This window comes from Salvia hispanica, chromosome 3 (genome assembly GCF_029641045.1).
Source record: "Salvia hispanica isolate PSC_SH4W2 chromosome 3, Shi_PSC_v1, whole genome shotgun sequence".
Lineage (NCBI taxonomy): Eukaryota > Viridiplantae > Streptophyta > Magnoliopsida > Lamiales > Lamiaceae > Salvia > Salvia hispanica.
The window spans coordinates 43230546-43250224 of NC_142694.1; the positions used below are offsets into that span (position 1 = coordinate 43230546).

Genomic DNA, 19679 nt, shown 5'->3' on the forward strand with positions numbered 1-19679 from the left:
CTTAGAAAAATATAAGGATATTCTTGTTTTCTAACGTATTTCAAGAAATGGAATTGGAATTAAAATTAAAGTACTCATTTTTAATGTGGTTGCAAAATAAGCAGTAGGGGGGCTAGCTAGCGAGATAAGAGATGACTAATGAGAAAAAAGAGTTAAGATGGATTAGACGACACAATAAAGGAGTCTAGTTTTGTTAAGTGGAAAGATTGGAGTTGTGGTTGTTGTTAGCCTATAGGGTAAATGAAGTAGTAGCTGTTTTGTTGATCAGAAAGACTGAGTCCTATCTACTACAATAGTGTTCTCTTTCCGACTCACTAAATTCGGCTAAACGCTAACCAAAAGTGATAAGACCGTTTAACTACCAAAGCTAACCTCCGCATTGTAGCGATACCAGAGGTTAAGTGATACAAACTAATCATATTTATGGTAGTTGTCATTAAAAGCAATATCAATTTTTAAAGAGTCAACAATTGCACCATCATAACTGAGTATTAATAACACTCATCCCTAAGATTCAAACTCTCGACCACCAAAGCCTAAGACCTAAGCGCTAACCAATTGCCCCCAAGTCATACTGGCTCTCTGCCTCTACTTAATGACTATAATTTCCATATTTATTGAATGCATTTACCATTGCAAAGCCAAATACAATAAAAGTAAACTACCTAAAAATTTGTATAATTCTTTTGTTATTTATGCATCTACCATTGCAAAACAAAACAAAAGTAACCACCTTATATTCAATTTCACTAATAGAATTGTATTGTGTAGGAATAACATTATAAATGAACAATAATAATAGCATTATATTTATACCAAAACATTACATTTTCTAAAATACAGTCCAACAAAAAATACAAAGCCCATACTTTGAGTTCACAAAATCTCTGAAACATAAACCCCCAAAACCCCTCTCTCATTTTTCACACACAACACACACTAATCAATCTATGGCGCTTTCCAAACCCTCATTCCTCAATCAGCTCGTCAGAGCCCTAATTTCCCGCCACCACGCGCCGCCGCAGGCCTATCTCCTTGCCCGCCGCTTCTCCTTCGCCACCCCGGAGGAAGCCGCCGCCGAGCGCCGCAAGCGCAAGCGCCGCCTCCGCATTGAGCCGCCGCTCTCCGCTCTCCGCCACCAGCAGCAGCAACAGCTGCCCCGCCCCGCCCCGGCGCCGCAGAATCCAAATGCCCCGAAGCTCCCCGAGCCCGCCTCCGCGCTCTCCGGCACCCGCCTCAACCTCCACAACAAAATCCTCAAGCTCATACGCGAGAACGATCTCGAGGAGGCGGCGCTCTTCACGCGCCACTCGGTCTACTCCAATTGCCGCCCTACTATCCACACCTGCAATGCGGTGATGGCGGCACAGCTGCGCCAGGGACAATTCGCCGAGCTCCTCACGTTCCACCGCTTCATCACGCAAGCCGGCATAGCCGCGAATGTCGTAACATACAATATCCTCCTCACTCTTTATTTCGACTGCAGGAAGCTCGATTTAGCCCTAGAGCAATACCGGCAGCTGATCAACGATGCCCCTTTCAATCCATCGCCTACTACATATCGCATTTTGATTAAGGGATTAGTAGATAATCAGCAAGTCGAAAAAGCAATTGAGATTAAGAACGAAATGCAGACCAAGGGGCTTAAGCCGGATCCTCCTATCTATTCCTATTTGATGGCAGGGCAGGTGAAGAATTCGAATCCAGATAGTGTTTTTGAGTTGTATGAGGAATTGAAGCAGAAATTGGGGGCAGATGAGATCTTGGACGGGGTGATATACGGGAATTTGATGAAAGGCTACTTTTTGAAGGGAATGGAAGCAGAGGCCATGGAGGTGTATGGCAAAGTTCTCGGTGAGGATTCCACAGTTAAGATGAATGCTGTTTCGTATAATTATGTCTTGGAGGCTTTGAGCAAGAATGGAAAGTTTGATGAGGCACTGAAGTTGTTTGAGAGGATGAGGAATGAGCATGATCCTCCGAGGAAATTGAGTGTGAATTTGGGTAGCTATAATGTTGTGGCTGATGGTTATTGTGCAGAGAAGAGATTTGATGAGGCTGTTGAGGTTTTCAATAGCATGGGAGAGAAAAGATGCAATCCTGATACTTTGTCGTGTAATGTGCTGATTGATCAGTTGTGTAGTAACAACAAATTGGCGGAGGCGGAGGAGCTGTACCAGGGGATGGCTGATAAGAAGGTGACTCCAGATGAGTATACCTTTGGTACACTGATGGATACTTGCTTGGAGGAGAATAGGCTAGATGACGCGGCTCACTACTTTGGGACAATGGTTCAGTTGAAGCTTAGGCCAAACCTGGCAGTCTATAACAGGCTTGTTGAGGCATTGGTTAAGGCTGGCGAGGTTGATGAGGCGAAATTTTTCTTTGAATTGATGGTGCCAAAGCTGAGGATGAATGATGATACATACAAGTTCATCATGAATGCACTGTCTGGGATAGGGAAGCATGATGAAGTGGTGAAGATTGTTGATAGAATGTTGAGGGAGGATCCCGGGGATTTCACCGAGGAGTTGGAGGAGTTTGTTAGGGAATTGTTGGGGAAGGAAGGGATGGAAGATGAGGTGACGAATCTTAAGTTGCAATTGGAGAAGGAGAAAGCTGATGCTGCTGCTAAAGCTGCTGAAGAAGCTGCAAAAGCTAAGGCCAGCACTAGTATAGCTATGGCTGATCTGTTGTCTTCTAAGTCGTTTGGAAAGAAGTCAGATGTGGAAGAATTGTCAGCTGAAGGCAAAGAGGAGGATTCTGTATCCACAGCTCCGGAAGTGGAGAACATAATGAGGAATGATGCTGCAGAAAATGAGGAAGAACTGTCAGCTGAAGGCAAAGAGGAGGATTCTGTTTCCACTGCTCCGGAAGTGGAGAACATAATGAGGAATGATGCCGCAGAAAATGAGGAAGAACAATCAGCTGAAGGCAAAGAGGAGGATTCTGTTTCCACGGCTCCAGAAGTGGAGAACGTAATGAGGAATGATGCCGTAGACAATGAGGTTATTGGTGAAGAATCAGCAGAGAATGAAGGCAGCAGTGTAAATGAGAAGTAACTGCTTGACTTGGAGGTATACTAGATAGCAAGTAATTGTTTTATTTCTCAATTGTAGATTTTGAGAATCTCTCCAATTTTGTGCCTGCACCTCAATCATTCCATATTATATGTCATTGAATTTGACATGCAAGGATGATTATTCGTAAGGTATGATGTGCAGTCATTTTTGTGTAATTTGGGTTCCACTTCTCATTGCAAATTGTTGCCAAGCATTGACCTTAATATCAGAAGCATGTTTAAGTGTTGAATCTAAGCAATGGTAAAAATCTTTAGCAACCAAAGGTAATGGTATTAACTCTGGTAATACATGCAGGAGTAGAGAAGTTAAAAATGTACAGGAGTGAATCTGATTAGGTAGAAAGACTAGGTACACAAGCCCCAGCAGAATCTGGATTCTGATGCTCCTTCCAGATCCTTCCGGTAACTCTGAGCTTAAGCTCCTTCTTGTCGCCTCCGGAGAAGAAGAGTGCCATGTTGCGTTGGATGATAAGACCGTCGTGGCTATCCCTAACCTTACGGTGACTATCTCTAATGCTTCGTGGGGTGCCCTCCCACGTGAGCTTTCTACCATTTCCTCCTACCTCTAAGCTGTAGCTATAGTTTCGGGCTTCAACTTCGTCGCCCATGAAACGTAGGAACGCCATGTAAACAGGTGCCATTCCCATCTGAAATGCTTCAAAGTGAAGGCAGAAATATTGCCCAAAACAATTGAATACCTGACCAAGCAGTGAAAAGAATATCACATAATTAAACATTCCATGGATGCATTCTCACATCAATCTTTCATAGACTTCTCAGAGATGATTATGAAGAAAAGCATTGAACTCACAGTCAACATCCATGTCGCATTTTCTACTTCACGAGGATTTGACTTCACGTATCTGTGATTGAACGTGCATCCTGAGTGCATGTCCACTTTATGGTCGTCTCTCAAGTGAGCAACGAGATCAGGAATGTCTCCTGTTACTATACACTCTGATCCAGCATATGGACAACTATATGGTCGGAAATCGCAAACTGCTTCGTGTTTGGGTTTGCTGTAGTATGGGAATATCTGCGGGCAGCCTAGCGAGTGGTACCTGCAGGGCAGCTCCAGCGACTCTGCAACCTTCTCAAGCGCCAAGCACCTGATGTCCCCTAGCTCTTGTCTGCAAGTAGGGCACCGGTTATGCACCCGTACCTTGCATGTCGAACAGATAGTGTGCCCATTGTGACACTGCAGAGAAACAAGAACAACATATACCATGTATCATTCATTCTGATCAACCCTAAACCCCATATATTCTGAGCTGAAAACACCATGGCAAAGTTCCTGTTTCAATCTACTTGAGCTCAATAATCAGAACAAACATACACTGTTTCTATCTAGTACCCTCTAAAATCTATAATCACATCTAATTCAAGATAACAAAAAAAATGTTTCAAAATAATCAAACCTGATGGATTGGGGGGTACATGGAATTTGTGCAAACAGGGCACTCCAGCAATTCATGAACACTAGTAGGGGTAATCACAGGAGATAACAAATTGTGAGGTTTTGAAGAAAAATGTTTCTTGGGGAAAGGATGTGAAGAAATTTCTTCATCCTCAACTCCATCTGATGCATAAACACACTCCACATTTTCTGTTTCAATTGTTGGCATTTTCAATTAGGGAAGGGAAAAAAAAATCCCAAAATCCACCCCCAATTCAGAAGACCTAATTTTGTTTTCAAAATTAGCACCAAATCCCGGTTTGTGAAATAAAGCTCCAACCTTTGGTATGACATCAACAGCCCATTTCAGGAAATCTAATAATTTGATGAAATATCAAATTCGTACTTCTAAAAAATTGTTTTTTTGCAGAAATTTGAGACCCCCACTTCCCAAAAAATACAATATTTTCTGGAATTAAGGGGTCTGCTTCGTATTTTATGCCCTGTTTTCCTCCTCCCTTAACTTTCTGTTCAATTAAGGGAAGAAGAAATCAAAAGAATTTTGCAAGAAAACTCGAGGAAATATTAAAAGAGAGTTATCAGAAATGATCACCCCTGAAAAACAGGTTCTTTTGTTATCTCTCTCTCCCTCTCCCTATCTTGATCATGATATAATTAATTTTAGAAAGTTAATCCAACGGTTATATAAATATTTATTTTAGTACCTTATTTGTTGGCTGGGATATTAAGCATAAATATGTTGGTTCATGCATCTAATTATATAATTTCAAACTAATCTACACCTGTGTAAAACAACATTTTCATAAGATTTAGCCTGCCTACTATTAATTTTTAGAATAATATTGTAATTATGACATAATTTCATGGCCTTTAAAATGCAGATACAGTATATTTTAATTCCAATCCGACAAAGACTACATTTATTTGGATAATTATTAGTACGCTCTAAATATTGACAAAGAGGTTTATCATTAGTTGAGCCAACCATTCAACCCAACCAAAAATATTGTTATCTGTCTCAATCGGAATAATCTGATTTATAGGTAGTTGGAATATAATGGGAAACAAAAACAGTTCAATTTAGTCTATGATGATAACCTCATATAGTGGATTTTAAACCATAAATTTAAATCTTCAAAACAAAGTTAAAAGGACTGGATTTGTATTCCAACTTACGCCAAATGTAACCAATCATATTTACAAAGAAATATTATGAATATACTATACTTCACTTAGGAATGCTTATTTTTAGAAGCTTACAAGTTACAAAAATATTTGGATAATGAAGCTTATAAAAAGAAAATAGAAAGGAGTACTATAAAAGAGGCACCATATTCATGAGAGAATGAGAGATCATCATTCCTTCCATTTACATGTATAAAGTGGCAACAAATAAGAGAAAAGTTTGCTACATCTGCTAAATAAATTATTCAGTTTTATTATATGCTGCTGTACATGTCTCCTTACTACCCAAAGTTTACAATGCTGCAATGGAGGGAAGCTCTTGCTCGGCCTCGCCCTCCCCTTCGCTCGTTTCTGCAGACGCCGCCTGCACCAGAAAGATCGCATCAGATATAATAGACACGAGAAAACGAGAATTTCCTATACTCTCGTGCCATCAGCAATACCTGCTGCGACTCCTTCCCCTTGTCTTGCGAAGAGTATCGCTCGTATGATCCCTTGCCGTAGAGGATTTTGGCCCCACAGCCACGTGCCTCAGATCCAATCGACTCTGCATCTACCACGACTGCGTCTATTATGTCATCTCCGGTTCTAACATCAGGGATCTGCACAATGCATTTATCTAAGTATCAATGGCAGATATTTGAAACTAGGACGTATCATAGTTGTGTGAAGCTGCACGAAATCGCGAGAGGGGAGGATCACAAACCTCGTACATTGCATCCATCAAAACGTTCTCCAGCATCGCTCTTAAACCCCTAGCTCCGGTGTTCTTGGTTATTGCTTTCCTTGCGATCAATCTCAATGCATCCTCCGTGAAGTGCAGCTTCACCTGAGAAACGAGTGCATAAGAGCGTGGAATCAAAGAAGAGAAGACGTAAAGTGATCTTGAGATTCATGTTTCTCGGTGGAGGAGGAAAGATGCCTTACTCCATTCATATGGAACATTTTCTTATACTGCTTCCCTAACGCATTCTTAGGCTCGGTTAGAACCTGAAAAATAATTCGATCAAGACAGCATAACACAAGACATGTTACAAAAAAACTAAACATAGACACACTTTTTGGAGATACTAATATCACTAAATTTGAAAACATTATCTGAAACCAAAACCGAGCACTTCGTCATTCAGCCAAAAAAATGCACCTGAACAAGCTGATCCTCAGTAAGTGCCGACAAATTCACAAGGATAGGAAATCGCCCAACAAACTCAGGTATTAGCCCGTATGCAATAAGATCGCTACTCTCAACCTGCAAAATCGTATTGAGTCATCATCAACATCAACATCCCCATATGTTGTATATTTCAATGAGAACTTCCACGAATATGCTAGGAATCTTGACTGCGAAAAAACTGAAATTCGGCCAAATAACTCAATATTCTAGTAGTCTGGAATGACTTTTACAAGCAAGTAGCACATAAGATGTTGGTTTGGGATATGTTTCTCAAACATACAAACACCGTTGTAAGGAACAATTGCTATGTTTGCATGACAATGGAACAGAAATGAGCACAGTTACGAAAACTATGCTGCTAGTGTGCTTACTGTTTCTAGTAAGGATGAGGTTACAGCAGCACTTGTAACACCGCCTGTTCTCATATTAGCCCGTACAGGAGCACCAAACCCAATAGAGGAATCATGGCGTCTGGGATGCATTTCAACAAAATTTTAGCTTAAGACTGCCAGTAGGCACAGAGATGGTGCATTTCACTTTAATAGGTGAAGTTAGATTACCTTTCTGAGATTGTTTTTTCCAGGTCAATAAAGGCTCCGCCGCATATAAAGAGGATGTCTTTCGTGTCAATCTGCAAAAGAAAGCATAAAAAGAGAGACGATGAGAGGTGGCGAAAATTCGTAAAACTAAGCATTTTGATCCTCTTATGGTTTTTATACTAAGATACAATTACCCTTTTGCCCTCACTTGCAAAATATACCATTGTGTTATCGAACTTCGCATATGATGCCAATTACTATGCTGGGTAATGATGTTAAGTTGTTACCTGAATATTATCACCTCTTGGATGTTTCCGAGCACCCTTCTCTGGGACATTGACCACCTACAGAGTAAAATGTTAGATGATAAAAATAAAACTCTTAATTGGGTGATTCAAATACTCTTGAGTTCAGGAACATATCACTGATTTTACAATCCATTTGAACAATGAAAGGGCCTAACAATGAAGGTGAATTCATCCAACATCTAAAAGAGACCATATTGAGGAAGCTGATGTGTGTACGACAAAACCAAGCCTAAACTGCTACACCTTATTAACATGAGATTTTATGTTCCAATGCTAAGACGAGGCATGTTAGCAACATAACAAAAATCCACATGATTCCATAACATGTAAAAGTACTTACAGTTCCCTCGAGCATTTTCAATAGCGCTTGCTGGACACCTTCCCCGGATACATCCCTACTAATGTTTAGGCTCTCAGCCTACGGATTAAACAAAGAACAAGTTGGAAATTAGAAAACTATATAAGATTCAATGCAGTTGACGATTTTGGAAAATTAATCAGTTGCCACAGTATGCAACCTTTTTTGTTATCTTATCTACTTCATCAATATAAATTATTCCCTGCTGAGCTGCTGCAACATTATAGTCTGCAGCCTGAAACAGAAAAAGAAAAATGTTATAGGTACTGCACTTGGCAAACATCTTAACCTTGGTAAGTATTAAAATGAAAATTCTGAAACATTTTGAACACAATGATCTAATTGGCATGTTTAAATTTTTAAAAGAAACAAAACTTTTCACTTATCCTTAAAAATGAGAGAGCTGTGTTTTAGTGACCATCAAGAGTTGGAGAATCCGACAAAAAAACAAGGAAAACCAGATGGAGAGGAATAACATGCATAGAGATAGCCAACTGCAAAATGTAATCTTTACCACTCTAGAAAGATCACAAAAATCGACAAGAAATTCCATATTTGGGATATAAAATCACGAGTAAACTGAACCCAGAAAAAGGATCTGAATGCAAACACATTCTGGAAACATTATACTATGTGCTATGCTTACCGTAAGCAGCTTGTATAAAATGGACTCGACATCTTCCCCAACATATCCTGCCTGAAAAATGAGAGATACTTTTTGTCAGAAAAAAGAAACAATATAACATGATTTTTGTTCAAACTGTTGGATCACATTGTAATTGTTTAATTGTTAAGTTAGAAAATTGTTGACTTGCAATGGGAAAACCCTCTTCATTACAGCATCAAAACATTCAATCATTTTCTTCATGAGAAAAATTCTACCAGTCCAAAGTTTGGCAATACTTCCCTAACCAGATCATGCCAAATAACCAAACTTCCAAAGTGAAATGTGGAAAAGACGTGCCTGAGTAAGTGTAGTTGCATCAGCTATTACAAAGGGAACGTTCACCAACCGTGCCAAAGTTTTGGCGAGTAGTGTCTTCCCTGTCCTTAAGATGACATCAGAAGATCACAGTGAAACAGTAGAATTGGAGAAACAATACGCATTCAAGTAAATGCAGAAACCAAGACAATAAAGCACAGCTGAGTTGGAAATATACTTCGCATCCAACTAGCTGAGTTGGGAAAATGAGGAACCATTTTTGATCCGCTTTCAAAAAAAATGAAATATTTTTTAAAAATGCAGACTAAGTATTTGAACCTGTTTGCATATTTTGAAGTTCAGTTCAGTTCACTAAACTAATTTTCACAAGCCATACTACATGCTCACAATGTCATGAAAGATTCGAGAGGAAGAGTTTTTCAACTATCTCTACATAGCGAAGAATACTAGAAATGAACCCAGTCATTCAGTAAATTACCTGAACCGGTTGGTCCCATCAAAAGAATGTTGCTTTTCTCAAGTTCAACATGCTCATTCTCCTTCCCATCGGTTTTGTTACCATCCGCACTCTCAGCAGGCCTAACTTTCAAGGCATAGCATAACATCAGATATTCGTATATCAACATAAAAGAAATCAGCAACATTCTGGTCACCTAATCCACACAGAAGAGATGGATTGCAATGTAAATCTCTATCAACGCATGAGCCCAAATTGAGCTAAAGTAGACTAAAACCTATCACAAAATCAATCACCTTTGCGAAGAGTCACTGTATATCCTCTTGTAGTGATTATACACAGCTACAGCAAGAACCTGCAACAACGAAACCCCATTAGACCCCATTACATCAAAATTACATCCTCCAATCCTAAATGGAAATTGATAAACCATGAACCTTTTTAGCTCTCTCCTGGCCAATCACAAACTTGTCAAGACCTCTACATATCTCCTTGGGGGTTGGGAAGTTCGACCCGAGGTTCGACCCGCCCCAGCATCCGTCCTTCTGGCCTTGTCCAAACCCCCCACCCGAGCCGGAATTGGAGCCATCATTATCCCCCACTTGAAACAATTTGACCCCTGGCCTCACCACAATCCCATCACCCCCTGCTCCCCCCGGTGGCTGCCACACCTCCGGCGGTTCGCCCTGAGAGCTGAAATTCTCAATTCTCCTCCCATTCTTGAAGAATATCGATGTATTGTTGCCGCTACCGATGTAGAGGGGCTTGAATGGGGTGAAGCCCGATAGAAAACTCGAGCTCCGGTGATGATTGCTGCCGGAAACGGAGCTCCACTGGAATCGGTTGGCCCGACCCGCTTGCTTATGGGTCTGGATGAAGTATCTGAATTGCGATGCAGCAAGTGAAGCTGTATCTCTCGATGACTTTGACCTCAGAGCAGCAGCCATCAAGAATCTTCGAGGAATCAACTAGAGATAAGCTAAATAACAATTTGCAGCAGATACTTATTGATATACACTGAAATATGGTAATTGGTACATGAATTTTGTTAATTTTACAGTGAAAATAGGAAATGGGTTTGGGATAATAAAAGGGAAACGAGAGAGGGTCGCGCACAGATTCTCCAAATTGACTGATCTATGAAATTGCAGTAAAGATTGGATTTTTAGGGTTGAGGAAGACAGATTGACAGTGAATTTAGACTAAAAAGGGGGTTATTTCATCAGAGATATGAAACATGATTGAATTGTTTCGTTGTCGATGACTGTAAAGATTAAATCTTTATATCCTTAAATTCACCTGTGGGTCGAAATATTGATTATTTATAGAAATATTTAAGATAATTATAGTTACCTCTAGAAATATCCTGTCTTTCTATGGCGAAAGAGCTAGGAAACAAAAGTATGAAAATGAAACAAAAACAAAGCTTTCTTTGTAACAGATTTCTACAAAAAGTTGCAAGAAATGATGTGGTTTCAGTGAGGACAAGCAAAAATACAGCAAGAAAAGGGAAAAAAGATTTAAAATTTCAATCTTGCACGCATAATACACATACAACAGAAAATTCAATACAAATGTCGCCTCATTTCGAATTTGTGATTATTGATTTAGTAATAGAAAAACTTCCCAAATGCATGATACAATCATCTCTACACAAATCATGCACACATTGTTACATTATGTATTTTTGTTTCTATTTCAACAATAAATTGGCATTTATTTGATTCAACAACCAACATTAGTCCTTTTCTTGCCATTCATGGTTACATTGGAGCTAAATCTAAGCCCCTACTAAAACAAACAAGGTTTTTTGTGGCTACTACGGTACATTACATTCCTTATATATCACTCTCTCGATCCTCGAGGGAATTATATATAGGACTCTCAAACGACTAACTAACGAAAAGAAAATAAATGTGACGATAATGGTCACACTACATTAGTTAGTAACTCCTCCCCACTTTACATTAAGATATGGTAGCTTCTGGCATAGAACAGACGGTAACTCGCCTCAAAGGGTCAGTTGATTGCATCAATAGCTGAATACGATCTGTGCTGCTACAATGTCGAAGAGTTCAACCATTCAGCTGGAGTTCTCTACATCAGCTAGCTTCGATTTTTTTCTGGTCTGCTAGAGAAACAATGAAAATGAACAACTAGCAGCTAAACAGAATGAAGGCGAGGAGGAGCAGAAAGACATATCCACGGAAATGAGCATTGACAAATTGATGCCATGAGAATGAACAGTAAAGACTTGAGAGTTTAACAGTTCATTTTTCGTAAGCAAATCAAATCCAGATAGTAAACTAAGCAAATAAATCACCAAAGTCCGCAGCATATACCAACGAGTCCAGCAACAAGAAATATACGAGAGAGATGATAATGGAAGGACAACTAGAAGAAACCATATTTAACCTTTGACATTAAATTTGCAACATCTTTAATGGCAGCATCTGCAGCATATACAGCCAGCTTCTTAGCCTGTAAACACATAAAAGCTTATTGATACAGCATATAACCCTTAAAGAAATCTGGTTCTTAAAATTTAATCATAAAATGTCAAGTTGTATCATTAACTTAAGTACTTTCAACTTGACTGAAACTCCCCTCTAATAGTAAACAAAGTCAAATATATTTTTCCTCAAACTGGACTGCCAAATTGACCACATGTAACAAAGCAAAGCCAATGCCGCTGGTGAATCTCAAACTGACAATTTGAATGCTAGAAAATTGCTACTATTTCACCCACGTGTAAATATTGGATAGGATTACTCATTGCACAGGAACATAGGAAACCTATTGAAAAAATTAGTTCACAAAATGGGGGATAACAAAGCTGACATTACTATGGAATAACAAGTTTTGAGATCTTTGTTACAATACAGGATTTCAAGTAATGCAGATCAAATGAAGTAGCACGTACCTCTAATATATCTTGCTTATATTTATGACGCTGAGGAAGCAACCGGAATTCCTGTGTCAGTCGGATGCATTCATGAACATTCTCTGGAGATACGAAGTCTAGAGCAAGTTTCGTGCAGGACTGATGAAAAAAAGAGAGCAGAACATTCAAAAGATGCATAAAACAATGAAACATAATAAAAGGAACATCAGTAGAACTAATTAATTCTTGATCAATTTCAGATAAAAAATTGAAAATATAAATTATTTAAAACATAATACAACATCTACCTGTCTGTTTCTCACTTGATGGGGGCAACCCGCAGGAATGAACACGGCCTCACCGAGATGTTGCTCAAATGTCCATGGTTCAATACCTAGTGAAAAGGCAGTATGAGTTACATACAAGTTTATGGCTTGTAGAATGAATTAAGGAGAAATGCACGGAAATCTTACTGAACTCCTCCTTCAGTTGTCTTTTATGCTTCTCATCCAAATAAAAGATCTGGTCATGGATTGGATGCACAACCTATATCAAAAGTAAAACCCAAGTTAAAACCGAGGATTTTTGGTCAAATATTAGGAATAACAGGGTAAGCACTCACAAAATTAACAGAATTGTCGTTATGGAAAAATTCTTTTTGATGCTTCAGCAAGTATTCAGTTAACATGGGCACATCCTGCCGACGAAAGATGTCCCAAACTGCAGCACCGTGTGCAACATCTGTGGAGGCTTTGCCACTTTTAAGATGACTGTCGCGAGTGTCAGATTCTATTCTCGTTTGAACTGAGGTATCATTATCCAGGGTTAAATTATCAGCTACAATATCTGTATTAGTAGCCTCATTACACCCACCGACTGTGATCTCCGAGCAATTGGACGGATCCAGATCATTGCAACTATCTGCAATACGGTCAAAAGTACTGTCAAAACTTTCTGCCGCCACTTTGGAGGTTCTGTCTATGTCATGGTTGGTACTTCTGTTTCCAGTATCCAGATGATCATATGAAGGAAAGGGCTCAAAACTGAATTCTATCGATGTGTCCTCATGAAGGTCACTAATCTGAACTGTTGCTTTTTTATCAATTTGATTTTCCAGCGGCAAAGAGTTCCCATTGCATGTATGATCCTCCGGATTTCTGCCATTCTGAAGCGATTCAGGTAATATAGTTCCAGTTCTTTCTGTGCAGGCCTGTTCACTAAACTTGTCTAAATCTTCGAATTTAGATCCCCTCCTTATTTCATCAATCTTTCTTCTTTCCCATGAGGTGTGCCTCACCTCAGTTGCGTGAGTCAATATATTCACCTGATTCAGATCCTCATATTAGAACAAGAGCAGTAATTTTTTTCTGGCATATATTCGGAAAAGGAACCATGGATCGGAGTATAAAATAACCTAGCGTGAAGAAGTAAAAAAGAACGAGAACCAAGTCCTAAAACTTGAATCGACCTGACTGGCAAGCATAAGTAATAAACAATATGTGTGGTTATTCCAAACAAGGCTGAGAATGGCAACAAAAAGACACAAGCTAGGAGTTCGATCATTGAGAGCTGTGGCTGAGTCTCTATTATCTAACTTGTATAATTTGACAAGATAACAAAGAATGACTTTCCGAAACAGGAGGTGCACCGTGCACATGATTGTTTAGTTTAAGTTACAATCATCAAAATGTTGAGAATAACAGTCAAAGATTTATCAGCCACTTAATGCAATATATTGAATAGGAGACGGGATTTTTGTGTAAGCATACCGCATCAGAAACATCACAGTGCAGTTTGGCAACCGAATCGCCTTTTCCGAGTTCTTCCGGATATCCATAGGCAATATAGCTTTTTGGTCCCAAGTCTGGCTTTAAGGCACCATCAGGAAGTTTTGTTGCAAGATTTAATAGACCTGATCTAGGATGGGCGTAATCACTGAAGGGAAGCATGGCCATAAACTCAGAGCCATGTCTAGGTAAACATTCTTCAAAAGTATTTGAAGGTGGCCAATCCTTTAATTTCAACATCTCAGGCCACCCATTTTGATGTCGACGCCCTTCTAAGTAACCTTTGAAAAACTGGCGAATTTTGATTTCAACCTGTAATTAAGAAAACTGGTGAATAATGTAGCTCTAGTCTAATCTCAAATGACAAAACTCCTTTAAACGTGTTATAAATAATTATTTTCTAAAAATGCCCTGCATAACATACAGAATGAACAGATATGGCAACATTGGGAACATGGTGATAAGGAAATTTCACGTGATAAAGAAACTAACTCTACGAGTCAGAATATCAACCAATAAGGCAACCAAATACCTCACACCAATCCAAGCAATCAATAGCCTTCACAGAGGTGTCTTGATTCAATTTTTTGCTTGCACTTCTGAAAGCCCGCAGCATAACCTTAGGCTCCCAACTAAGACCAGAAGCTCTTGAGAGCGTGTTTCTAACAATGACAGGTTCGCCTTTCCTCCAGTGCATTTGAAAATGTTCGAAATCACAATGGAGATTGATAGCACTAGGGCAGTATAGAAAGTTATCTTGACTATTCTCCCTCAATGATGCCTGTCTTACTTCAGGAAAGTCATTAACATCTTGTGAAAAGCACAACGAACATTTCTGGGAAAACTCTATACTTGGTAATTGGTAATTAGAAGAAAATTTCTCAGCACTAGCAATTAATTTCTCCACCCAATCAGCATCAAAAATGCGTTTCAGTACTAAATCCTCAGTTCCACAACCACCAAGCTCTTTCGGAGGACATGGTATGCTCCTGCCATTCTTAGATTCCCATTTAGGGAAACCAGAGTGCAAGTCAGGACCATTTGCTGAAGCAGCCTCCACGTTTTTATCATCCACAAAAATTCTCCTATCTAAACTTGTTTTGGAACTGCCAGTAGATTTCGCAGCATCTTCCCCTGGTTGAAGACCTCTTCTGAGTTCAGAGCAGCAATCAAGACAGATATCATAGGAACAAGCCAGATTAGGGCAGCTTCTGTGAAAATTGACGATGGATAACTTGCAATTGTCACTGTTTAGCAAGTAGCACCACAGTTGTTAATGTTTGGTGACAACAGAATTAAAAATTAAATTGGAGAAACATCCTCCAGTATTTTGTAAAACATCCAATATATAGCTAGCATAAAAACAAGAAAAATACAAATCCCACTAAAGGTGTTGATGTGAAAAAGTTAGTTTTGGACTCATGAAAGCATAGCTACTAGGCAGACAAATATCAAACCAAGAATGTAAGTTTCCAGGCAAAATACACAACAACCAAACATACCAGTATACCCGGTCATCTTCTTCAAAAACTGCTATTGGCACATCTTCTTCATTCACCGGCACACCTTAAATAACAGAAGAAAAATGACTTATCAACCGTTAAACAAAAAATTTAAAAAACAAAGGAAATTGTTTTTCTTAATGCTGAGTACCACGTGTGCTGGTTTCAACAATGAGCTCTTCCTTCTGCTCCAGTTGTATACTCCTAAGTAGGGGCAGAATGTTGAGTAGCAGGTACATAGATCTTTGTAATCTAATATTCTTATCAGCTTCTTTTGGGGAGCACTGAAAGCATATAATGTCAAATGTGTAAATTTATGATATAGGTTGGACTACAAGAATGCAACAAACTTGGGATGTATACCTTGATAAGAACATTTTCTTGAAGGCAAGCTTTGCAATTACAGTTCCCACAGCAATAAGGGCATAATTTCTCAACTTCTTTTTTTGTTCTTTCAGGATACCTATAGTTTTATGAGATTTAGCATCTTAGGAAATAATTCGTGCTGAACAAACCAATGATTCACGATATTATTGGTAAACACATGTCACGGCTTGAGGAATAAACTGGAGATAAGTGCAGTTGCAGTTAATGTTTTTGAAGTAAGTGTAGCAGCTTTATTTACCACTTTGCAATGCACTTGTAGCAGTAGCTCTTCTTAGTGCACTTTGAGCAGATGATGAGCCCAACTCTGCTACTCTCCAAGCACTGGTGGCACATAAACCTAAGTTGTTCCCTTCTTTCAGGGTCATCCTGCAACAAAATGTCACCAAGTATTTTTGACAAAAAACTAAGGTAGAAAATAAATAAGCCTATATTATTTCCAATAATCGAAATCACACATCCAACACAGCATGTTATTGCTTATTAGAAGCAGTCTGCAGACGAACTTTTACCAGGGTCGTTATGGTACTCTGCAGGATATGTAGCATTAGCCTACAGAGCCATACAATTTAATTGCAAAATAACAACGGTGTCGTCAAAAGCTTCTATGACGACATCATGGTAAATTATGGTAAATTATTTTCACAGACCCTATTCAGAAAAACTAATTAATACTTTCTGTTAAGTTGGAATATTTGTAAAATCAGAATTCTTGCCAAAAATGTTGGGAGTACCTAAGGGCAGTCACAACATATGTCAGCGTTTCAAATTAATCTTTTATTGTGGTCAAAAAGGTTATGAGAAAAGTTGGTAATTGCTCCTTAACTTGGATTAGTGAAATTACGTCAGTTACTCAGCAAGTTGACAACTAAACCTCTCATAATAATTAGATATGCTAGAATAGATGAAAAAACTCACCGGCATCCCCAAAGCTGATGACTTGCTCCTTCTTGCAATATGATCAGGTTTTTTCTTTCCCATGCTTGCAAGATTGCATGGTTCCTTGTTCTGTGGTCTTGCTAATGTTTTTTTCTTTTTATTCTTTGAACACTTTGGTTTTTCCATATGACGTTGTATCGGTGAGGGAGCAGGAATAAGCCCCGACTTAACACAAGAAACATCCTCGCCAATGTCATCACTCTTTTCAATCAAGATTGATTTTTTTTTATTCTTCAAACCCTTTGGCCTTCCTTTCCTGTGAACTTTCTGCATCAGAGCAGCACTAATGGAAGGATTGCGACAAGAAACATGACCTCTGATATGAACAATCTTTTTAGTCTGGTTGACTGCTTTCTTCTTATTCTTAGACCCTTTTGGCCTTCCCATTCGTCGAACCTTTAGCACAGGGGCATCATCCGTGCCAGTGTTGCCATGAGATGCATTATCACCTTCACTGAAGTGTACCAATGTCTCGTGATTATCATTAACCAAAGCAACTTCATTTGTGTTCTTCAGGACCTCTAGCTGCCTCTCTTCGTTGTCCCCAGATATACACCCTCCAATTCTCAAACCAATAAACTTCTGACACATTTCCTCATACATGTTCATAGTTAGATTTTCATTCAAATCTACTTGTCCTGTTCCATCAACATCACCATCCTCAGCATTATTCTTCACGCAAATTTTCTTCCCATTCTTTGAACTCTTTGGCCTTCCCCTCTTCTCACTCCCAAATCCACCATTGCCTTCTACGACCTTCTCTACCTCCTCATTCTTCAAGCTTTTTGATCTCCCTCTCTTCCTCACGCCACTTACTCCAATTTCTCCAAAAACCATCTTGATTTCCTTGCTCGAAAACACATCAGCAGTAGAAACCACTTGGCTTGCTCCACTAACAGCGCCATCCCCATTATTCATACTAAGATCCTCCCCACCACCTCGAGGATCCACCCGCATTGCCTCAGCTTCATTCTTCACACCAATTTTCTTCTTATTTTTTGAACCCTTCGGCCTTCCCATTTTCTTCTTCACACCACTTACTCCATTTTCTCCAAAAACCATCTTGATTTCCTTGCTCGAAAATACATCAACCACTTTTCCTGCTCCACTAACAGCACCATCCCCATTATCGATACTAAGAATCTCCCCACCACCTAACGGATCCACCCGCAATGCCTCAGCTTCATTCTTTACACCATTTTTTTTCTTGTTCTTCGAGCCCTTCGGCCTTCCCATTTTCTTCTTCGCACCACTTACTCCATTTTCTCCAAAACCAATCTTGATTCCCTTGCTCGAAAATACATCAACCACTTTTCCTGCTCCACTAACAGCACCATCCCCATTATCGATACTAAGAATCTCCCCACCAGCTTCAGCTTCAGCTTCATTCTTTACACCAATTTTTTTCCTGTTCTTCGAGCCCTTCGGCCTTCCCATTTTCTTCTTCGCACCACTTACTCCATTTTCTCCAGAAACCATCTTGATTCCCTTGCTCGAAAATACATCCCCATTATTCATACTAGGACTCTCCCCACCTCCTTGTGGGTCCCCCTGCATTGCCTCAGCTTCATTCTCCACACTAATTTTCTTCCTATTCTTTGAACCCTTCGGCCTTCCCATCTTCCCACTCCTAAATCTACCACCACTGCCTTCCACGACCTTCGTTACCCCCTCTTTCTTCAAGCATTTTGCTCTCCCTTTCTTCCTCCCGCCACTTACTCCATCTTCTCCAAAATCCATCTTGATACCACTTTCATTATCGGCCAAAACACCTATTTCCTCATCATCCCCACTATTCATACCAAGAACCTCACCACCACTTCGCAGATCCTCCCGCATTGCCTGATCTTCACTCTGTACACCAACTTTCTTCCTATTCTTCGAACCCTTACCATTGCCTTCTACAACCTCCTTGACCTCCTCATTCTCCAAGCTTTTCGGTCTCCCTCTCTTCCTCACACCATTTTCTCCAAAAACCACCAAAATCTCACTTCCATCAACAGGCAAAACATCAGAATTCCGCTTCTGACCACCAAAATCAACATTAGAATTCCCACCACCAGAATCCCCTCCACCCTCTTCACCACCCCTCAATCTCCTATGAGCAGAAACACAGTGCTTCTCACACAAAACCTCCCCTCGCATAGCCAACAGATTACACCTCCACATACCTCCCGCACTAACTTTCACACACTTCAACCCCTCATCACCACCACCGCCCACCGACACCTCCATAATTCTCCACTCCTAAGCAAGAAACACAAAAACCCTAGTCCCAAAACCCAAAAAGACGCAAACTTGCACCATGGGAAAGCAAAAAGACAAGTGATTAACTCACCATTAGACCTGACTCACATAATCGGTCAATAATTAAATGCACTACGTAACAGCAGTAATCGCGATGGCGTTCGTAGCCAGTACCAGTAATAATTCACCTAGATTGCATCGATATCTCACTATTCTACGTCGCGATATCGTAGTAGCGTAATTCGCTGCTGTGGTTTGCTCTGTCATCATGCAGGAAAAGCAAATTAGCCGGTTTCTTTTATTAGAGAATTAGCTCATATTTTCCCTCCTGCTTTTGCGTTTAGCAGTTTAGTTACGACTGCATGGAACTGCAGGGGCGGAACTGGAGAGAAATTACTCATGCCAAAGCGTACCCAACAATTATTCGATTCATTTAAATCAAATGTCAGATTGTATTTTTATTTGATGTATGA

General features: G+C 39.7%; 3 protein-coding genes and 1 pseudogene across 5 annotated transcripts; 1 reads left to right on the forward strand and 3 right to left on the reverse strand.

The window, feature by feature from the left end:
* The first annotated feature begins 868 nt into the window (after positions 1 to 868).
* Positions 869 to 3210, forward strand: LOC125213922 (pentatricopeptide repeat-containing protein At3g49240, mitochondrial pseudogene; annotated as a pseudogene).
* A 104-nt stretch (positions 3211 to 3314) lies between these two features.
* On the reverse strand, positions 3315 to 5140 carry LOC125213924 (E3 ubiquitin-protein ligase SINAT5-like). Its single transcript, XM_048114720.2, has 3 exons — positions 4501 to 5140; positions 3894 to 4280; positions 3315 to 3780 (listed from the first exon to the last, which is right to left on the reverse strand). Exons 1-3 carry the CDS (start codon positions 4705 to 4707, stop codon positions 3415 to 3417), a joined length of 960 nt encoding a protein of 319 aa, XP_047970677.2. The 5' UTR covers positions 4708 to 5140; the 3' UTR covers positions 3315 to 3414.
* A 672-nt stretch (positions 5141 to 5812) lies between these two features.
* On the reverse strand, positions 5813 to 10736 carry CLPX (CLP protease regulatory subunit X). Its single transcript, XM_089068601.1, has 15 exons — positions 9901 to 10736; positions 9760 to 9818; positions 9485 to 9585; positions 9024 to 9107; positions 8710 to 8756; positions 8224 to 8298; positions 8046 to 8123; positions 7685 to 7741; positions 7419 to 7489; positions 7230 to 7329; positions 6829 to 6933; positions 6612 to 6674; positions 6391 to 6513; positions 6128 to 6286; positions 5813 to 6048 (listed from the first exon to the last, which is right to left on the reverse strand). The coding sequence occupies exons 1-15, from the start codon at positions 10408 to 10410 to the stop codon at positions 5977 to 5979; spliced, it is 1704 nt and encodes a 567-aa protein (XP_088924727.1). The 5' UTR covers positions 10411 to 10736; the 3' UTR covers positions 5813 to 5976.
* Positions 10737 to 11132: 396 nt separating this feature from the next.
* Positions 11133 to 19535, reverse strand: LOC125213527 (uncharacterized). 3 transcript variants are annotated; one of them, XM_048114123.2, is made up of 13 exons: positions 16939 to 19534; positions 16262 to 16389; positions 16000 to 16099; positions 15788 to 15920; positions 15637 to 15700; positions 14667 to 15381; positions 14117 to 14446; positions 12970 to 13671; positions 12821 to 12893; positions 12656 to 12741; positions 12387 to 12506; positions 11879 to 11944; positions 11133 to 11591 (listed from the first exon to the last, which is right to left on the reverse strand). In XM_048114123.2, the coding sequence occupies exons 1-13, from the start codon at positions 19192 to 19194 to the stop codon at positions 11547 to 11549; spliced, it is 4818 nt and encodes a 1605-aa protein (XP_047970080.2). In that variant the 5' UTR covers positions 19195 to 19534; the 3' UTR covers positions 11133 to 11546. The 3 variants fall into 3 exon arrangements, with proteins under 3 accessions (XP_047970080.2, XP_047970079.2, XP_088924726.1); XM_048114122.2 differs by having other exon boundaries at positions 11133 to 11594; XM_089068600.1 differs by lacking the exon at positions 11879 to 11944 and having other exon boundaries at positions 16939 to 19535.
* Between the last annotated feature and the right edge of the window lie 144 nt (positions 19536 to 19679).